Below are 21,771 nucleotides of genomic sequence, written 5' to 3' on the forward strand. Positions count from 1 at the left end.
CACAGGACAGACTTTTTAATGTTAGACTCTGTAATACTACAAACTAAGCATCTTTTAACAAAGTTATCTGATAAGTAATATTTTGTCAATTTTCAATTCAGATTTGTATATTCTGATTTCAGAGATTGTGTTGCATGCGATTGCTTACTTGGTTTAAATTCCTGTTGGGATCATCTTGACAGTGTTTCCCTTTATTGAAAACAGTTTTAGGATGAGTGTCTCTATCCTATTACCCAGAGAAAAACAACTGATTCACCAGTTTTAAAACTTGACCGAACTATTTTGCAGATCTAATAATATTCCCTTGATAGTAAATGAGGCATAAAATTTTTTGTTTTATATCTTCTTCCTCTAATGAAAAATTAGTGATGTTAATTTGAATACGGGTGAAAATATTCTATCCAGTTATGACAATTCTGTATGGAAAAGTTCTCAATATTTACAAATAAGCGTTGGCAGCGCTGCATCCCTGATGAGGGATCTTTCTCCAGACCACTCCACAGGGCCGTGTTAAAATTTTAACTTTTAATATGGGACTAAATCACATTTAACTATAAGTTTTCTCTAGCAATACTCATCACTAACATCTGAGTAAAGGTACACTTCACGAAGCTAACCCTCTTTGGATACCGATTCCAATCTCCAGGGGAAATGTGGCCAGTCTCACGTAGGTCGGCAATCATCCGTTCGCTGTCCTCAGCGGAACCTGATTGGCGCAGGTGCTTGTCAGTCACACAGTGGGTCCTCAAAGCCTTGGTCTAAAAGAGACGCAGTGCTTTGACATCATCGCGGAGCGACCGAGGCGATGAGGGAGGGGTGGGTTGTGAGCGCACTTTGGTGCTGGCGGGGGCAGCCTCAGAAAGTGTCATGGCTGCTGCCGCTGAGCCTAGTCGCCCGACCATCGGTGACAGGAGCCTGGAGCGGAGCTGCAGCCCCAGCCTCTCCCGAGAGATAGTCTGCGAAGTCTTTCGCTCCTTGCATAACCTGGCTGGACAAGTGAGTGATGTTCTGTGGAGTAGGGGTTTGGGAAGCGGCCTGCCCCTCCCCCCATTTTCCCTTGCGCGGAGGCAGGGGGCACCGGAGGCCTGCAGGGTGTGGGACCCGGCTGGAGTAGCAGAGGCCGGGGTAGGAGCGTGGGCCCGGTAGCCTGTGGGCTGAGTGAGGATGGCCGCGCTGGTTAGATCATGACCGGTGACAGGCTAGATTTGCAGCTCTTCTCACCAAGAGTGAATGAGGCTAGTGTGAGTGATAAACGCGGCTCGGTAAGAAACAGGCTTGGAGAGAATGGATACGGAAGAGCTTCTCTGATGGTTTGGGAGGCGCCTGGAGCCTCAGGATCGTTTTTCTTCCAGTTCATTCATTGTAGAAATTGATAGGTTCGTAGGGCCTGAGATTTTTAGAAAAGCGCTCTCTCCGCCTCTTTAGGGTGATTTGCTCTTATGAGTCACTTGCTTTTGTTTATTTTTTTTCCTTCTGGCCGTAGCTTGCATCTCTTCCCCTTTAAAACGAGGAGGAAGAGAAAAAGAATCTAAACTATTTCTAGCATAAAGTTGGCTGAGTTACCCTTGGTCTATACAGCTTGCATCACAAGTTGTTTAACTCGTAATTCAACTATTTATTAGTTTAACTGGCTGGTAAATAGCTTTTGTAGAAATGTCATAATAAAATAGAGCTTAAATAAAGGTACTCCTTACACTGAAGGCACTGTTTACTGATGTAAATGCAAAGCAAATTTTAAATGAGAAACAGCTTGAAAATACGTTTATCTGCTTTCAAAAAGAAATCTTTAAAAAAAAATCTTGGACTTAGGCATTTGTGTTGAAGATAACAGTAACTTCCTTTATGAAAATAGTGTGTTTGATTTGTGAAAATTATTTTTAAAAGCCTTGGGTAGATGGTGAATCAGTCTTTTAAAAGGTTATTTCAGTATTTTAAAGAATTTCAATGTTTGTCCTGACTTACAAAGAGCACTGGTCTTAGTTAAACATTCATTTTGGAGTAATGGGATGATTATTAATAGAGTCAGCTAAAAGTTATAACTTTTAAACTCATTAGTTTGTCAAGGACTTAGAACTTTTATTTATTTATTTTTTAAGACTTAGGGTAATTATTTCAGTCTGAAGACTCAAGACGTGTAAGTGGTTTAAATGTTTGAGAACTTTCTATGGTGTGGACGTTGGAACTTTTTTTTTAATCCTAATATCAAGATGAAAAAAGTTTATACTCACCTATAGTTTACAAAAGTACCCCCCTACCACTGAGGAGATCCTTTTTAAAAACATTAATTTAAACCTATCTTTTGAAATAGTTTGCATACTGAATTTTTAAAACTCATTTAAAAATTTTAAACATTCTGACATTCTGTAGGTAAAAATAGTGGTTAAAATTTACTTATGTCACATGTCAAAAATATTTAGAGTAAATATTTGGTTAGTTTTCATGACAGAGTAAAGGGACCATAAATAAGACTAAATAAGATTGTCAAAAAATAAGATTGTCTCATCAATTAAATGCTAGCCAATTTGGTGATACTCTCTATATTTTGAGATGTACTGTTAAAGATAACGAAAGCCAGAGTACTATACTTATAAAATTGTTCCTGGTGGAAATAACTATTTCCTTTTGAAACAAGATTAAGGAATCTTTCAAAATGTTGTAAAATGCCCAGTTCCTTCTATATACTATCATTGTGTTATTAGCTCTCCTCAATAGGAAACATAAAATCAGATGTTAAAATTTTTCTAGCCCAGATTTTGAATTTATTGAATACTGATTTTGCCTCTGGTTGCTGCGTTTTACCAAGCTGAAGAAATATTTACTGTTAACTTGGATTTTTATATTAGTGTAATAAAGTTTTTACTGAAATGTGTATTTTAAATAGTCCATATTAATGACAGACTAATACCTTTTTGATTGAATGGTTTACAAGTTCTATAGGTAAAAATGCACAGAATTCATATATTACTAATAGGGAATTTGTTGAATAATAGTTGGATGTATTGGGGATAGTTTTAAAGTTAATTTGTGACATTGTTACGTGGTTTCTTCAAAGACCAAGTATCTTGCACTTGAAAGCTTATGTAATTCTGCTAAATTGAAATGAGAATATAATCCAGACATTCAATTTAATTTCTGTAAGTTATTTTCTCTAGAAAATTTGATGCTTTGCTTTGGTTGAGGATTTGCCTGCGTTATCCCCAAACTGTATTTGTAAATTTGTTATAATCAACTATAGATTTCCTTCAGAACTGTAAAAGTATAGTGTTGGGTTACTTCCATGCATAAGCTGTTGTCTAAGGAAACCTTTATAAGCATTAAAAATAGAAATTAAGATTAATATGATTATCTTAATATAAAACCTTAGTTAAAATAACAAACTAGTTTTTGCCAGTGCATCCTACACAAAACTTCTTTACACTTGTCTAATATGGACTTTAAATATTTCTGTCAAAGGGTGGTCATACAGCGTTCATTCGTATAGTGCCTTTTGGGGAACTTTGGATCTCTTTGGTACATTGATTGATTTTTTTTGTTTTATTATAATCACAGTTCATAAGATCCTAACTAATAGAACACTTGTCCTTATTTTGTAGAAAACATGACTAATTTTAAATAAATGATTTCTGAAAAAATAAGAGTTAACTTGATCCTGCGATGCAGGATATATGCCATAACACACGTGTCCCTAAAAATGTTTACAGTGATTCACTTGAAATACTAAAGATGGAGGCTTTCCTTCTAAAATGTTCATTCATCTTGATATTAATTTTATATTCAGGTTTGTGGTAGCTTTCTATATATAATTTTATCGTAATAGGTCATACGTAGCCAATTTATGAGAAATTTTCATATGATAAACTCTTTTACTTTACTAGAAAATACTGTTTAGCAGTGAGTCTGACCTTTCCATCCAGTCTCTGGCTGTTTATTACACTATTGTGGAAAAGCATTTGTTTTTAAATTTCAGATTTCCACAGCTAAATAATAGTTTAATTTTTATTTGAAGTAAACATATGCTGCCATGTATCCGCAGACTTTATAATATATATGAATATGAATGTATGAGTTGATTTTTAAATTAAAAATAATTGGTTAAAATTGAAAACAATGAAAATGTGATTCGGAAGACATCAGAGGAATGATATATTTGTTAAATATTTATGTACATATTTAACAAAAAGAAATGCAGAAATTTTGAAATCAGAACTTTCATAAATGTACCTCCCCCCTGTATTTAATGCTCTTAGCTAGAAGCAGTAGGATTTTGAATAGGGCAAGCATTTGTTGGCCCCTATCCAAAAGTTTTTAGATGCTGAATTATAAAAAAAAAAAAAGCCTCACCTTTTCATCTTTCCTGGATAGTTTTGCCTGTGAGATGGTCCCATTACACAGACCCAAGAAAAGAATTAAGAGATGTCATCTGCTTTTTTCTAAGAATTGGACCTTTCTTGCCTTTTTGGAGTGCTAGCTAGGTAGAGCACTTTTATGTATCATTAAAAACTTGAGAACTTTGAGCTAAATGGCATGTTATTCTATAGAAATCTTATTTTTGTGACAATCCCATATGTACAGCTTAATCATGTAATTTTTGTGATATTGCTGGTTTGCCCCTTTAAAGCTTAACCTCAGAGATGATGTGGTGAAAATTACAATCGATTGGAACAAGCTCCAGAGCCTCTCGGCACTCCAGCCCGCTTTTCTCTTTAGTGCACTTGAGCAACACGTTTTATATTTACAGGTAAATTTCTTGTTAAAAATGTTAACTCGATATTGAGACTAGAAATTAATTGTAGCTAAATTGTACACTGGAGTATTTGTAGGTTCTGTCTTACCACCTTATTAATACTGTTATTAATAAAAGGTTACTTCAGCCAGATTGGATCCAAATCTGTTAATTTACATAGTGATCAGGACAGTTACAGGAATATAGCCGAATGGGCTGATGTGGGTGTGACAACTGAATGAATGCAGTTCTATTCGATTCCAGACTTGCACTGAAAATTCAATACAGTTGCATCTATGGTGGGTTATAATTAAGCAATAAGACACGGCAGGTGTGTGTCATGCTATGATAATGATTCCATGCCTTGGGTGAGTTTGGAGGCTCATGGAGTGCTTTCAGTGGTTCAAGAAGTGGCATTATCCCAGCATGACACATCCTGGAGTGTCTATTGCAATTAAACAGTTTCAGCATAGTTTTTAAAAAGAAAGTAATTTCTGTGACATTAATGTCTCATATTAGTAAGTAGCTGGTCACTATTTTATCATCTCAAGAGTTTGAAATAATTCATTCTTTATATTAAAAGCCAACACTGAATTGTTAATCTATAAGAGTATTGCTATATTTTTTTTAATATTTCAGTTCAATAACCAAACAGTATTATGACCTTACTAGTTTCCACGTGAACATATTTGCAGTTATAATTGATGGAAGTTTACAGTTTATCTCTAATCAAAGTATAAAATATGAAGTGTCATAAAGGTTTGGATTGGTCAGTTTAGTGCCATTAAGATATAAGGATTCAGAAGAACTTTTGGTATAGCAGACAAAGGAAGCAAAATTGTGGTATGAAAAAATAATTGGAACTTTGACAAGTGTTGGTATGTTTTGATTAGTGAAGTAGACAATTTTCAGCCCTCTATTCAGGACTTTATGGGAAATTTTAACTGTTTCATGTTAAAAGTAATAGTTAACCATAGTTTTGAAGGGTGGAAGCAAGGAGCTATAGGACTCAGTTGAGGCCTAATTTTGTGTGTGTGTGTTGAGGGGATGGTAGTATAATTTATATGATAGAGTTGTATTCCCCACTAGTATTGTAGGCATCTACCTCTTTGAGCTATGGCTCTTGGTAGTTTTTTTTTTTTCCTTGTTCATTTTCTTTTTAAAAATGTAAATTCATGACCCAAGAGGATGTCATGTCAGGAAAAGCCTGAGTGTTCACTCAGCATAACACCTATGTATTTCATGTCTGTGCTCTCTCATTCACTTTGGCCAACTGCAGTTTCAAGTGGAGACTCTCCAGTGATACAGTGCTAATGCGGGGCTTTGCTGAGTGAGAGCACTGGCTCTTGTGTTAAGGAGGAAAAATACGAAGCCTTAGTGTTCTGAGGAGGCATTTGAATGACATGTTAATTAAGTGGCATTGGTGCCAGAGGCTGAGGCTTTGATTTGGCACAAAATAAAAGATGAGTGACAGAATGATTCCCTCAAAGAAAATTTTAAATTTCCTCAGGTTTTCTTTCTCTTCTTTCCTTTTTTCTTTAAATAGATTTATAGCAAATGATATTGGTCACAATAATAGAGAACAGCAAAAACACTTACATGTGGTCAGATCTATGTATGATGCCAACCTTTTATATTTAGTTAACTGATACTGAATATTGCTTTTACTTAGCTGAAATTTATATAAATATGGTAAATGTGATTAATTTTGATCAGTTTGAACCTCAGCAGATGGAATTGTGTTCTTCTCAGCCTTTTTTAGCAAAACTTCAGCCTCTGATTAAAGAGGAGAATACAACTGTTGTTGAAGAAATAGGAAAAACAGAAACAGGGAACAAGAATGAAGTAAATGCCAACTTTCCCATTGGAGACCTGGAAGAGGAAGAAAAGCCCAAAGACTGTGATATAGGAGATGTGAAAAAGACACAGGTCCATTTTGATCCAGAAGTAGTTCAGATAAAGGCTGGAAAAGCAGAAGTAAGAAGTTGGGTTTTGGGGGGCCAAGGGAGTATTTTTTAAAATTTTACTATGTTTGAATTAAGATGCATATACTTATTGTTTGCAGATTGACAGACGAATATCTGCATTTATTGAAAGAAAGCAAGCTGAAATCAATGAAAACAACGTCAGGGAATTTTGCAATGTTATTGACTGTAATCAAGGTAACTACCTAGAAGAAGTTAATTTTTTTTAGGATTTTAATGATCTTTTTTTTTTTAAATGGATAACATTAAGAACACAGTTTAATTATTTCACAGGTTTATTTGGAAACTAAGACAGCAGAATTTTCTTCTGTTTAATAATAGAATGTATTGCAAAATGGTTTTCATTTTGATTATACAGAAATCAGATGCTAACGTGAAAAGGCAAATGTTTACCACAGGTGAAGAGATTGTTTTAAAGTTCCTTTAGGAAATGAAGATAACATATGGATGACAGGGTTGCTTAGTCACACTGTAAGAAGGAGCTGAGCTATATAAATTTTAAGTCTAAAGGTACTTATGAAATTATGACATTAATACATGAAGTTAAACTTAGTAAAGTTCATACTCCTCAAGAGGGAGCAGTTTTCTCACTGCTCCTTAGCTGTTTGAAAGGTTTTATGTCATGATAAAACCAATTTGTCATCAAGACTGTGGTATCTTATGCTTCTTTCGTTTCTTTCATACTGTGCATACATTTGCTGTTTTTCATCAGAATCTCCTTTCCTCTTCACATGATACTATAGTGTATTTACAGATCTGCAGGTATGCTGCAGAATACAAAATTGCAAAGCACTGGCATAGATCGTATTCAGGCATCATAGTAATAATCAGAACAAGTAGTTCTTAGAAAAAATTGTGGAGAAGTGTTCCTAATTGGGATGAGGCATTTTCTTGTTGCCTCTAATATCTCTTGACTAATTATTACGAATACTGAATTGTCAGATGAACCTAGAATTGACTCATACCACATTGGTGCACTGATTCTCTTCATAATGAAGTAATAACAGGCTCAAGGTGGGTCCTAAATTCAGCCTTTCCTATTATTCACATTATACACGCGTATCTCTAGATTTGGTATATTTGACTGTTAGCTTTTCAGAACAGGTGCAGCAGTGGCAAAATCTCAGGTACGACAATCAAACTGCAGGCAACCCATGAGCAAGGGTTTGTTGAGGGAGCAAGCACATGTGTCACTAATGTTATTCCTCTGCTCTCCCTGCTAACTCTATTATTATAAACCACCAGGGGATAGAAATTGACAAGAATTGAAATGCTCAGCAGGATTCCTTGGCCCATTCAATCCCTTGCTGGCTTCCAAACAGTGCTGGGAAGAATTGCTGTGGAGAGTGACTAGCACTCATACATTCAATGTCTTCACACCATGCTGAATTTCTCTCTAATGGGTCGGTTAATCTATGTATTTGGAATATAGCTCTGGAATGGATGATAGCTTCTTTTTTTTAACCCTTAGCCCCGTGAAATGGTAGAAAGAGAATGGAGAGGTGATGGCCCTTTAAACATATTTTGAGGTTTCAAAAAGAAAAAGAAAATGACTCTGCCTGGTATCTATATATAAAAGATAAGCAAATTTAGAATTTTATTCCCACGGTTTATGTCAGCAGAACTATCTCAAGGAAATTTAGACTGAAAAAATTCAGATGTATTATAATGTGTTCCTTTCAGGACCTCTCAGTTGACCAACATACATACATTAGGTTTTTTTTAAAATTCAGATTCCCTAGGGAAAAGAACTTTCTTTCAGTATCTTTTACCATCCATTTTTATTATAAAATAATCAAGGGGAATTTTTTAGGAAATTTACTGCAGTACATGGTTTTACTTAACATCATTTTAAAGATTATTTTATGTTTATATATTAATATCATTCCAACTTTCCCCCTAATTTATTTCTTGATATCTAACTTGAAAGAAATTATACTTTTCTGCTTAGAAAAAATTTGCAACAAATTTTCACATGGTATCCTTCTTAAAATTGTGTTTCCTGAAAGGGATAGTTAGGAAAGATATAGATAGCTTTTGTGTTTAGGGATTTTAAAAAAATGAGCATCGAAAATCTAGGCAAGTGTAAAAGTATGTGTTGTAGATTTCAAGGTCTTTTTATGTGGTATTCTGAAATACAAAAGTATTAAATGCATAATCTTTTATATTTGATGTTCCCTAATTAGATGAGCACGCAATGTCACAAATGCTGTATTTTTTATATGCTGTATTTTTTATATTTCAGTAAAAATACTGAGCTTTGTTTATTTCTATGTTGAAATTGAATATCTCTTTAGATTACACATTTTTAACATTCTATAATATATAAATTATTTTCTCCAAAGACACAGATGGTCTTTAGGAATGTTGGTATTTGTTAAAAATTAAATTATGCCACTGAATGTTGAGGACTTTTCTGTATATAAATCAGACATTAGATAAGATTAGATGTTCTCTGATTATGCGTATGAGTAATATATGCATTATTGAAGGGTTATCAAAATGTACATTTGTAGTTAAGAATATACTTAAACTTATACTCATCTAAATTCTTCTTAGAAAATAGTTGTGCAAGAACTGATGCGATTTTTACTCCTTACCCTGGGTTTAAAAGTCATGTAAAAGGTAAGTATCCACCACATAATATTTTCATCATTGACAGACACTTATTCTTAATTATAAGCAAAATGGAATAGAAATTACTTTCCTATAAAATTTTATTTATTAAAAAAAAATCTTGCCTTTCTTCCTACTTGTGGTATGAAAAGAACGTACAGTACTATTTGGGAGAGAGAATTTATGAGTTTTGAAATGTAAATTTAATAAACTCAAAGTTTTTGAACTTAGTTTCTAGAGTTGTGAATACATATGGACCACAGACTAGATCTGAAGGAATTCAAGGGTCGGGTCATAACAGTATGCTCCGAGATTGTGGTAATCAGGCTGTAGAAGAACGACTACAGAATATCGAGGCTCACTTGCGATTGCAAACAGGTAAGCAGAGTGCCTGGCAGTGCCCTATAGTGGACCTTTGGAAGTGGTTAAAGAAATTCCAATTCATTTATTCACCAAATTTTCATCGAGGGTTTGTCATGTACAAAACATTGTTCTGATGGGTAGAAAAGAGAAGAAAGCATAGTCCCTGCTCCTAAGGAGTTTACAGTTCATGTGGTTGTGTTCCTCTTCCTCCCCTTACACTTCCATCAATTTCATGACCATCTCTCTCATTCTTATCACTGTGCTAGGTACAAAGTATTAAAAGGTGTGACCCTAGTCCTTTAAGATTTTCCAGTGAAGACAAGCATAGAAATAAAGACATGCCATTGGGGAAGTGACTAACATTTATTAAGTGCCAGTCACTCTGAAAGTATTAAACGTATATCAATTCACTTAATATTTAACTACCTTGTGAGGTGTTGGTGCTGTTACCCTTGTCAGATAAAGAAACTGAAGTTCTGGGAACTCAAGCAGCAAGCCCAATGTAGTAAGTGGAAACAGGAAATCAAACCTAGAACTTAACTGGCTATAAAGCCTCAGTATCCTTCCCCATTTAGTCATCAGATCCTGTCAGTTCTATCTTATAAATATCATTATGCACAGAGGCACAAAATACGATTCAGGGAATTTCTAAATCCAGTCTAGCTGGTGTGTTTGTGGATGGAGGTAGAAGATAATAAGAGAATGAGTAAACCATTGAGGATAATAAGAGATAAGCATTAAAATTAATTCTCCCAGAACTAATTTAAACTACAACTGTATAATAGGATTGACTGGTTTATTATATCTAATAGTATCCAGTAGCTAATTTTGAGAAGTACCTGTTGAATGCCTACTATATGCAAAGCACTGTTTTAGACAGGAGGGATAACTGAGATGATGTAATCACAGTTCCTGGCTTCGAGGACTTCATAATCTATGGAAGAAAGATTTATAGTGAAGGGGGATGTTAAATGAAGATTATGGTGGGGCTCAAGGAGCCTCTTTGTGAAGAGATTCAGGCAGTGCTTTGTGGACCCAGTGAAGCTTGAACTGGTTCTTGAAAGGTACAGAGGTGCAGCAGAGGACATTCTAGCGAAAGGGAGCAGCAGGAGCAAAGTCAGATGAGTAAGTTATTCATTTCCCTTTATTCAAGAGCAGGAAAAACCAAGCTCCTAAAAATTAGTTTTCCGAAAAAAACATATTTCTAGAGTTTTTGTATTTAACAAGTTGATACTTTGGATGTGAATGTTCTTAATGGCATATGATTATCTAATGTATTTATTCATTCAGTACGTATTGAGTACCTGTGCAGTCTGTGAACTGATGCTTCCCAGGTTTGTGCAGTGCACAGGCTGCACAGCCATACCCAATGAACGAAACAAAAATTTTGCCTTCTTAGAGTCTATATTATTAGAGTGAAGAAACAGGCAATATATGAGCAAAATATATAGAATGTCAGTGGGTTTAGAGAAAAATAAGGGAGGGAATGTTGGGTAGGGGGAGGTGGTAGCTCTGGTATTTTTTAAAGAGCGGTCAGGGAAGGCCTTACTGATACGGTAACTTTTGAGCCAAGACCTGAAGTTGGCAAGAGCTAGCCTTGTGAATACAGAGGTAGAGAGAACCACAAGTGCTGAAGCTGTAAGAGTACTTGGCCTAGTTGAATAACAGAAAAAAGAGATCAAATAGCTGAAATGGTATGTGGGGACAATGTCCAAATTGTATAGGACCTCGTAGACTACTGTAAAGGTTTTTTTTTTTAATGTCAGTGAGGTGTGAAGGTGTTGAAAGGTTTTGAGCAGAGAACTAACACTCTCTGAATTACATTTTTAAAGGATCATTGGCAGCTGTGTTGTAAACAGACTTGAGGCATGCAAGGCAGAATCAACTAGACCAATTTGGAGGTTATGATAATCCAGGGAGAGGTGGTGCTTTTGACCAGAATGTTTGCATTGGGGGGTGCTGAGGAATGGAAGAACTTAGGATATAATCATAACCTTGAAATCTCAGTAACCTTAATTTTACCAATCCCCTCCCTAGAAAGTTAGTTAAGAATTATGGTAAAGCTCTTTTTTATAAAAAGTTCTTCTGAGTTAAAGGAGAAAATACGGCATGTAAGGAGAAGTTTAAATTGAAGAAAATATGACATATCACAACCACTGAATTGTCAGTAGTCACTGCATTTTTCTCCTCCTTAGTAAGTATCAGAGTCTGTCAGAGATACAAGTTGTTCTGTATGGGAACTATTAAATCTTATCAAATTGTATCTTATCAAATGAACTTAACATAAAACAACATGCCTAGCAACATAGGAAGCATAAATGGGGCTTTGGGGAGAAGTGTGATACAATAATATATCCCATAGTGTATAATATGAAAATGTTTGCTAAAGATTTCATTCTATTTTACTCCTGTTAATTTATTTTCTTAAGTTTAAATAGTTCCCATTCTTTTGCATAAGTGTCTTTGCATGGTATTTTAAGGATAAAACTGTAAGAAGAATTATCCAATAATATCTCAGTTTCTTTTCATGTATTTAGGTGGTCCAGTGCCAAGAGACATTTATCAGAGAATTAAAAAACTTGAGGACAAAATCCTTGAATTAGAAGGCATCTCTCCTGAATATTTTCAATCTGTAGTAAGTATACGTATCTTTAAGAAAAAATAAATGTTATTTTAGGATTCTTTATCATATAACAATTCACTCATAGATCTCCTGTGTGCAAAAAACCGTTTTAATAGTTTAGTGATGAATGAACATAGTTCTGAGTAAAGAGTTACCTAGTTCTTTAAAGACTGAGTTTTTTTAATGTTGTATTATGGACATAATTTTTTTGAAGAGTTACATCATGGCACATTACCCAAATTCTCAAATTTAAGCCATTTTTTGTGGCATAATAAATCAGCCTGAATAGCCCTATTGCTCTGAACTTGCTGTCTTGTAAAACAGAGGCTTCCTCTGGGGCCTTATTTTCCATTATCCCTCTGCCTCTTTAATCCCTCTCTCTGCAGACTTTCTGAAAGACTAGTCTTCATTTTTCTCCTTTTCCAAGAACACTAAAAAACAATCTGTGCTGATAAGTATCTTTGTCATATTAGCATGTTTCAGACAACTGATCCTGGGCTCATTGTGTTATTTTCCTCAGTCTTCTGGGGTGATTATACATAACACCTGCCTTCACCTGCCTTTTCTGGGGCTTTGTGTGTGTGTATTTTAAAGCAATGCCATATTCGAAAGAACTAAAGTAAAAGTGAACTAAATTTTTAAATTTACTAAATTTTTAATGAAATTTACTAAAACTCCTATTTCTGAAATATTATATAAAATAACTCAATTAGCATGGATCATTATAAGTCACTGGTGAAAACAGGATTATTTTCAGAATAACAGCAATCTTTCCAAAGTTTCAAGTTGGTATTAGAGTAAGGTACAAAAAAGGAATATTTCCAGATGAAGAAGGTAAGTCAAATAAACAAAGTGAGAAGTGAATCTTAAAGCTCAATAATTTAGAGAGTTTTAGTGATTTACTTCCCTTCAATATAAAATGAGGCTGATTAAAGTACTGAGGGCTGAAGCAAGGATTAAATGAGATAATGCCAGTCAGGCACCTAGCATGCTGTGTAGCACAAGGTAAAACCTCAGTAAATATAAGCATTTAATTGCAGAAACCATTTAGAGGTAGCTGTATAAACATGGGTAAGTCATACAACTCCTGGCCTTCTCTAATTTGAGATTTGTTGGTGGTTTTACATAATTACAAAGGCCTTTCCATCTTGAGGATTTTCCTTTGCCTCTTCCTAGGAAACTTCATAGAGATTGTATGCCTTTTCCTACAGTAACACATCATAAGTTTTTCCCATTCAAGCTGCCTTCACTAAGAAATCCTTAGGCAGGTTATTTTTTCTAGTTCAGTTTCATATCTTGTTAATACAATTCTTGTTAACAATAGAACTCATCTTACAAGAGAGTATTATAGAATTACATACCTTTAGTGGATCTTGGCCCTTCAGTCTTTCTTCTTTCTCTCTGATTCGGTTTTTAAAAGCTTAACATATCTCTGTTACTAAATTTAATTAACAAAAGGACAACCCCTTCAAATCATAATCTTATTTTGGGGGATTCTTTATACACAGGGTAGAATGTTTGGTTAAAGAGGTAGAAATAGATTATAGAAGACCTTGAAAGAAATTTAAGGTTTAAATGCTGTGAAAATTTTTGAGCAGGGAAATGACTTGTACAAATGGTAGAAGATTCATCTGATACTGTTCTATAAGATATATGAAAAGACTGAAGAAGACAGTATTATACCAGCTTAAATGTGAAGTGCGATCCTGAAACAAGGACATGAGAGCAAGAATAGAAAAGATTAGTGCCACTGACAGTAGGAAAGAAAAGTTGGCAAAGATTGATAATTGATTGTATAGCCAGAATGAGTCTAGTCTTTGGTTAGAAAAATAATACTATCATTGGTAGAAATAAAATCTGGAGGAGGAGATATTTTGGGAGGAAATGTGGACTTATAGTCAGCAGGATATGCAGTTAGAAGTATCAGGTAAACTTTTGAAGGTGTAGGTAGGACTTAACACTTGATACAATTGGGAGAGACAATATAGACGTGATAGGTAGAATGGGTAAGAACATTGAGACTGTCAGAGGCCTGAGGTCTGAAACTAACTTCAGAGGCAGGAAGTATTATAAATGTCAACAGGATTGGCCTGTATGTGTTGGGTTGTCACACTTGTAATAAAACTAGTGCTTTAAAATTTTTTTTCCAAATATATTAAACATGTATTTGATTAGAGGGATCATTTCTGGATTAGTATTTGAAATGACATATCCAAGTTAATAGTGAGCTACAAGCACAAAACACTGAAATGTTTGAACTGGTTTTGTCCTTAAGGCCTCTGAATATGTATGGTACAGACTCAAAAGCAAAGATTTCATACCCACCCTTCCATAACAGAGGAATGTCCCAGCTATAGGAGCTGCATTCCTTTCTCAGAATGGAACCAGCTTTAGAGCTGTCGATGTGTGTGTGAGATTGATACACACCCTGCAGATGACATAGCACATTATTCACCACTCTTACTTTTCCTCTTGCTGAGAGTACTCATAATGGCAGTTGCATAATTTTACACGTCTTTTCTGTAGACTCTTGAAGAATAGACTAGATATGTAGCACAGTCTTCTAGCTTCCAAAGGTAGGAAGTAAAGGAATATTGAGCCCATTAAATTTCCTAAGGATTGAACTTTTGTTAGAAATCAAATTTATGAAAAGTTTTTAAATGAAATGTATCTAATCCAGATTCACATGTAGCTAAATTCTAAACACAGTTGGATGAGATTATCATGGGTAACCGTGCGGCACAGTATATGAAAAGGGAAACGTAAACAGAAAAACGATATAAACTATGTTTGGTTCCTAAAAAAAAGTAGCTTATGTAAAGTTCTTTTCATTTACGAAACAGACATAAAACTCAAAAAAAGTTAATGTATATAAAGCAGGAATTACAACAAAGATTAGTATATGTTTAAACTTTTAATGTGGTAGTTCTAAAGATCTTTACCCTTCACATTCAACATGGAAAAATTTGAATGTAGTAATGTTTTAAAATTTTTGGGTGCATTGCTTAACAGACCATTTAAGAGGTACAATCTTTATGAGTATGTCCAGATACTTACTTACTGATTTTTAAATTATGACCCTGGAAAACAGTAAGTATAACATTCTTCACGAGTATATTTCCATAGCACTTTGTTCATTTGATAGCATTTATCACTTACATGTTTATATGTCTGTTTTTCACACTAAATATTTAGCCTCTGAAGGGCAGGAACTGTCTTGTTCATCTTTGAACACAGAATGTAGTAGGCATTACATAAATGTGCAAATGAATGGATAGGACTTGGCCGATAGTTAGCTATTGGATTTTTAAAGGGATGTTGACTTTGTTTGAAAGCACTGATTAGATGGAATCGTAACTCTAGCCCATAATGGTTAAGTCCTGGTTCTAAAGGGAACTGTGGGGAGAAGGGAGCACTGAGTTAATTAAGTTTTTGAGAAAGAGAAACCTTGAATGGGTTTCTGTCTGGTGGCATTGTGAAAGCATGAGTTAGAGTTTGGAGTCAAAGTTCAGAAACATATCATTGCCCACGCCAGGGAGAAATGAAGGTCTGAAACAGGGCAGTGGGACTAGAAGGGACGAAACATTTAAGGCACTCCCCTGTCACCCTTGACAATCGGTTACCCTTTACAACAGATGAGAAGTAAAGAAAGGGGTTGGTCATGAAAGAGGTCAGCTTACCACTAAGTTTCTTCAGAGCGTGGGTTTCTTTTAAGTCATTGAACCACTGATGGCCTTATTCTGATACTTCTCACTTTGGTTTCATGATACATTAATCTGATTGCTCAATGACATGGAAACTTGCTATATTTTACAGGTTAAGCTGTTAGGAAAACAAGGGGAAATGTGTTTTCATTGCTGTGTCAAAAGCCACCTCTTGGGAACGTTTGAGACTGGGTGGGGACCAAATTAAAAATTGAGCCCTTACCTGCCCATAAGCCCCACCACAGTATCCTGCTCAGTTTGGCACAGGAAGAAGCATGTTTATGTAGGCACTTCCATATTTAATTATTCCAACACTTACTGATTTCCCACTTACTAGAAACTACTGACAAGAGGCATACCTCAGTATTCTTTGAAAACAGCTTTAAATCTTCATGGTTGCAGATGTTCACGAGAAAATTTTACTGCCTGTGTTGACAGTTTCTTTGTCAGATGTACTAATGTACTAATATAATTTGCCATTCAAGGCCTTGTAGGTCTGTGAAACTAAGAACAAAGTCAAGCAATCATTTATTAGATCAGGGTTTAAAAAAACGCACAGCAGTATGTTGGTGAAAATGTTATTAGCTTCAAGTAATAGAAATTTATACTCAAACTGACTTAAACAGTATGAAAATAATCTTATAACACAGGAAGTTCAACAGTAATGCAGTCTTCACGGTAAATTGATTTATTGGGCTAAATCATGACTGTCAAAGAACTGAGCTCTTTCCCGTCTCAGCTCTGCTTGGTGCTGACTTTTTCCTCAGGCAGATGGTAAGATAGCCACCGTGTTTTCTGGTGTCCTGTCCAGATGACAACAGCGTCCGGAAGAACTGCCTCCTAGATGGCTTTCTCTTAGAAGTGAAGAAGTTTTCTGCAGAAGCTCTTCTCTAATTCCCAGCTGACGTCTCCTTAATTGCTGGCCAGAACGAGGCCCTTACCTCTTGTGGTCACTGACGACCAGTGGGGTGGAATCGTTAGTCCCCTGAGTCACACAGACAGTGCCCATTATAGTCAAGACTGTTTTCACCCCGCTGCCTGGTATTCCACATTCTGTTTCTCTCTGACTATTGCTGTTTCACCTGTTCAATATCCTGGGATAGGAATGTTCTAAGAAAGGAAACTAAGTAGAAGATCCACAGAGCTCCTCTTACCACAATCTCTAGGCCTCAGTACAAGGTGGAAATTAACGGCTAAAGTATAGTTGTGTATAGCCAGGGACAAGCATGTTCTGACATTACCACTTATACTTTTAATACTATCTTTGGAGGGTAACTTCCAAAGTAGAAAAAAGCAGGTGTCAGTTACAGATAGTGCTCAGTGAGTTTGTGGGCTTTATTTCTTCCAGGGTTCTCCTTATTTTGTTCACTCTTCTATAAAGAAAAATTATTTCGATTTTCTAAGTATTGATTACTTTTTTTTTTTTTTACTTTTAATCTAGAACTTCTCTGGAAAAAGAAGGAAAGTTCAACCACCTCAAGTAAGTTACTATATTTTTATTTTGGTTTCTGAAATAGTTTGGTTTTATACCTTTCTTATTAATAAAAGTTTCTACTGTGGTTGCTTTTAGGTCATATCCTGGGATTTAGGACTGGAAAAAAAGGGCAACATAAATTAATGTGTCATTTTAAGGACATGGAGTGACTCAGATAAAAAAAAAATAAAATAAAATAAAAAAATAAAATTTATCCAGATGTTAACTGTAGAAGAAAGTATCAATTACAAAATGCTGAAAAATAATAAATGTTCAGTTTAACTCTCATCCGCTTTCCTTCTGCAGATAAGGCTAATTAGCATCTAAGTCAAAAAAGGTGTCTGGCAAAGTTGACTTTAGTCCACCCCTGTTCACAGTACTACTGTATTAATTGAATCTTTAAAAATTTATGTTCATCCAATATTATCATTTCAACATTTAATAAATTAGTTTTTACAGGTTATACTCTACTTAGTTATTATAAAATATTGGTTCTATTCCATGTGCTGTGCAGTATATCAGTGTAGCTTATTTCATACACAGAAGCCTGTATCTGTTAGGCTCCTACTCATATCTTGCACCACTCCAATTTCATTCCTTTATTGTGGCTTATTTTTGTATTTGTCCCAGATCTAGTGCAAAGGTATGGAGGAGGCCAGAGCATGGTGATTGTAGGAACTGAGGTGGCTGCTCTGCTGTCCAGGATTTGGACTTCCTCTCTGGCTCTTCTGTTAGTGCCCAAAGCTCCTCTAAGCTGCAGTGTGGAGTGGACATGCTGGGGCGCTCATGCTGGGAGACAAACCACCGTGTTCCTGAGTGCTCTGACAGTGGCCACCTCCTTCCCACCCCGATCCTACTCTTGGCACCCTTTTCTGTTTCTGCATAGCTGAACAGAGTCTTTCCCCAGTGTTTGGCCCAGATCTCGCAGGCTGTGGTATGGAGTGAACAAGGCTGGCGGTGTTCACCCCTTTAGACGGAGAGATCTAGCAAGGCAGCATCTGCCAGTGTAAGGCTCTCTGCACCCTGATTATTGGGAAGCCAGCACAAGCGCTCCTCCCCATAGAATCTAGGCTTCACCAGCCCTTCCGTCTGTCACAGTGGATTTCCCAGCAGGCGTGGGGACTTGTCGCCCCTGTGCAGGACCCCAGGACTGGAATTCCCAGATTATGGCTTAGCCTGCTTGCTCCCTCCCCAATGCCAGCGTTCCTCCCTTGGAAACCTTCTCTTCCTTACATATCCATCCCAGGGGCACAAGTCCTGACCTGATGTTTGGTTTTTCTGTATTACTTGGTTTTGTAGAGATCTTCCTTGCAGCTTTGGTTGTATAATTCTGCCATTTCCAGTTAATTTTCTGTGATAGTTGTTCCACATGTATATTTTGATTGTTTGCAGAGGTGAGCGCCACATCCTTTGCAATCTTGATCCCCTTCTATTTTTAATTGTAAAACTTTGAAATTTGAATGTCCACTTTTTTTTTAGATTAACTGCAATCAACTACCTTGGCTTTAAATTAAAAGAGAATTCCCAGTTACTTTAAGCAATTAAACTAAAATTTTTTTTTCTTACTATTGACTTTGAGAATAGGCAGTTGAAAAAATGCTTTTATGACCCTTTCAAAGTATAAAAGGTCCAAGATAGCTTAGTCATTAGAAAATCAAAAGTAAGAAATACTTAAGCCTTGTTGTTTTATGTCTTTAAATTTATAGCATAGTAAACATATATGGTTCAATTTAAAAATTATTCTCATGAGAAAAGTTATTTACCATGCTTTTGGATATTTTATGTATTTATAGTACATTTAGCACTTTACCTGCATTAAAAGTCTTACTCAGCAATTTGTGTTATTGTTTACAGCAGAACTATTCACTGGCTGAACTTGATGAGAAAATTAGTGCCCTCAAACAAGCTCTGCTCAGAAAATCGAGAGAAACAGAATCCATGGCAACACGTCACCTTCCATGAAAAACTCCTCTCGTTCTGTCATTTTATTTTTTTAGATATGTGTGTGTAACTTACATATCCATTTAATTAATTGCAGTGTTTTTATTAATAGTAGACTTACCTCAGAAATCAAGGTTCATTTTCATGTGAGTCCACTTTGCAGCAAGCAGTCTTTAAATATTCCAGTATACTTTAAGATAGTTAATGTGTTGAAAGTAGCATTGTTGGAATTTATTCCCTTCTGTTTTAAAGGAGGTATTTTGAAAATTGAAAACCTTAATTAGAAAGTACATCTTTGTGTGTATGTGTGTTTATCACAGAAAGGTTTATTTTGAATAGTGATGTTTAAGAAGACTTTATATTTTTAACATTGATGTTAACCAGTTTTAGTTTAAAACAGTACTTTGTACATAACAGGCATTCAATAAAAGTTTGAAATGAATTTTAAGTGCATATATTCTTTTCCAAGTGTCAATTTAATCTAAATAAATAGATCAAACCTTTTAGGGGCTTCCCAGGTGGTGCTGCTCCTGCTAAGTCGCTTCAGTCTGTGTCCAACTCTGTGCAACCCCATAGACGGCAGCCCACCAGGCTCCCCAGTCCCTGGGATTCTCCAGGCAAGAACACTGGAGTGGGTTGCCATTTCCTTCTCCAATCCATGAAAGTGAAAGTGAAGTCGCTCAGTCGTGTCTGACTCTTAGCGACCTCATGGACTGCAGCCTACCAGGCTCTTCTGTCCATGGGATTTTCCAGGCAAGAGTACTGAAGTAGGGTGCCTTTGCCTTCTCCTCCCAGGTGATGCAGTGGTAAGGATTCCTCCTGTCAATGCAGGAAGCTCAAGCGAGGTGGGTTCCATCCCTGGGTTGGGAAGATCCCCTGGAGAAGGAAATGGCAACCCACTCCACGATTCTTGCCTAGAAAATTCCATGGACAGAAGAGCCTGGCAGGCTACAGTTCATGGGGTCTCAGAGTCAGACATGACTGAGCACAGCACACACACACATCTGTTATTCTTATTGACTATGTGACCTTAAGCAAGTTACTTAATCTCTCACTGGGTGTTAATTACCTTATCTGTAAAATGTTAGGATAATATATCCTACATTTGTAATGAACAATAGTTGAGATATGCATGTACAGCTTTTGAGCCTGTCTGACATAAAGGAAGTGCTTAGTAAATGTTATTACTGTTGACTAAAACTAAGTCTTTGGAAAGTAGTTAAGATATTACAACTTACATAGTCCCTTTTCCTTGAGCACCTCCCCTCTTTGGACTGCCCCAGTTTTATATTAGGCAGTACATATATGTCCATAGTTTCAAATTAAACATTTAAATGCCCACATACCTACGATCAATTAATCAGTGACACAGGAGGCAAGAATATACAGTGGAGAAAAGCCAGTCTCTTCAAGTGAAACTGGAACATTTCCTCATAGAGTATACAAAAATAAAAATGGTTAAAAGGCCTAAATATGACATGTTGATATATGGCAAAACCAATACAATATTGTAAAGTTAAAAAAAAAACCGTAAAACTCGGAGAACATAGGCAAAACAGTCTTTAACATAAGTTGTAGCAATATTTTCTTGGATCAATCTCCCAATACAAGAGAAATAAAAGAAACAAACAGATGGAACTTAAACTGCAAATTTTTGCATAGCAAAGAAAACCATCAACAAAAAGACAACGTATGGAATGGGAGAAGGCATTTGCAAAAGGATGTGACTGACGGGTTAATATTCAAAATATCTAAACTGCTCATAGAATTCTTATCAAAATATCCAATCAAAAAATGAGCAAGCAACTTGAACAGACATTTTTCTGAAGAAGGCAGATAGTCAACAGGTGCATGAAAAGATACTCAACATTGTTATTTCCTAAGTAATTATTAGCAAAATGCAAATCAGAACCACAATGGGATAACTCGCCTGTCGGAATGGCTGTCATTAAAAAGAACAAATACTGGAGAGGCTGTGGAGAAAAGAGAACCTTCATACACTTGTTTGGAATGTAAACTGGTGTGGTACTGCAGAAGTTCCTTAAAAAAACTAAGAACTATCATATGATCCTGTAACTCCTCTCCTGTGTATATTTCCAGAGAAAACACACCAAAAAAGATACATGCACCCTAGTGTTTACAGCAGCATTATATACAATAGCCAAGAAATGGAAGCAACCTAAGTGCCCATCAACAGTGCTGAAGATGATGTATATATATACAGTGGAATATTACTCAGCCCTAAGAAAATGGAGTAACTGCCATTTGCAGCAACATGAGTAGACCTAGAGAATATTATGCTTGGTGAAGTCAAACACAGAAAGACAAAATTTACAATATCA

General features: G+C 35.8%; 1 protein-coding gene across 5 annotated transcripts; it reads left to right on the forward strand.

Annotated features, from left to right (window-relative positions):
- The first annotated feature begins 782 nt into the window (after positions 1-782).
- LOC102408454 (MAP3K12 binding inhibitory protein 1) lies at positions 783-19,871 on the forward strand. Of its 5 annotated transcripts, none has more exons than XM_006043835.3 (9): positions 784-996; positions 4,619-4,738; positions 6,476-6,700; positions 6,789-6,885; positions 9,268-9,333; positions 9,556-9,702; positions 12,225-12,322; positions 17,456-17,494; positions 19,346-19,871. In XM_006043835.3, exons 1-9 carry the CDS (start codon positions 868-870, stop codon positions 19,448-19,450), a joined length of 1,026 nt encoding a protein of 341 aa, XP_006043897.2. In that variant the 5' UTR covers positions 784-867; the 3' UTR covers positions 19,451-19,871. The 5 variants fall into 5 exon arrangements, with proteins under 5 accessions (XP_025127638.2, XP_006043897.2, XP_006043898.2 ...); XM_006043834.3 differs by having other exon boundaries at positions 786-996; positions 19,343-19,871; XM_025271853.2 differs by lacking the exon at positions 12,225-12,322 and having other exon boundaries at positions 783-996; positions 19,343-19,871.
- The last annotated feature ends 1,900 nt before the right edge of the window (positions 19,872-21,771 follow it).

The sequence above is a fragment of the Bubalus bubalis genome, chromosome 20, assembly GCF_019923935.1.
Source record: "Bubalus bubalis isolate 160015118507 breed Murrah chromosome 20, NDDB_SH_1, whole genome shotgun sequence".
Taxonomy (NCBI): Eukaryota; Metazoa; Chordata; class Mammalia; order Artiodactyla; family Bovidae; genus Bubalus; species Bubalus bubalis.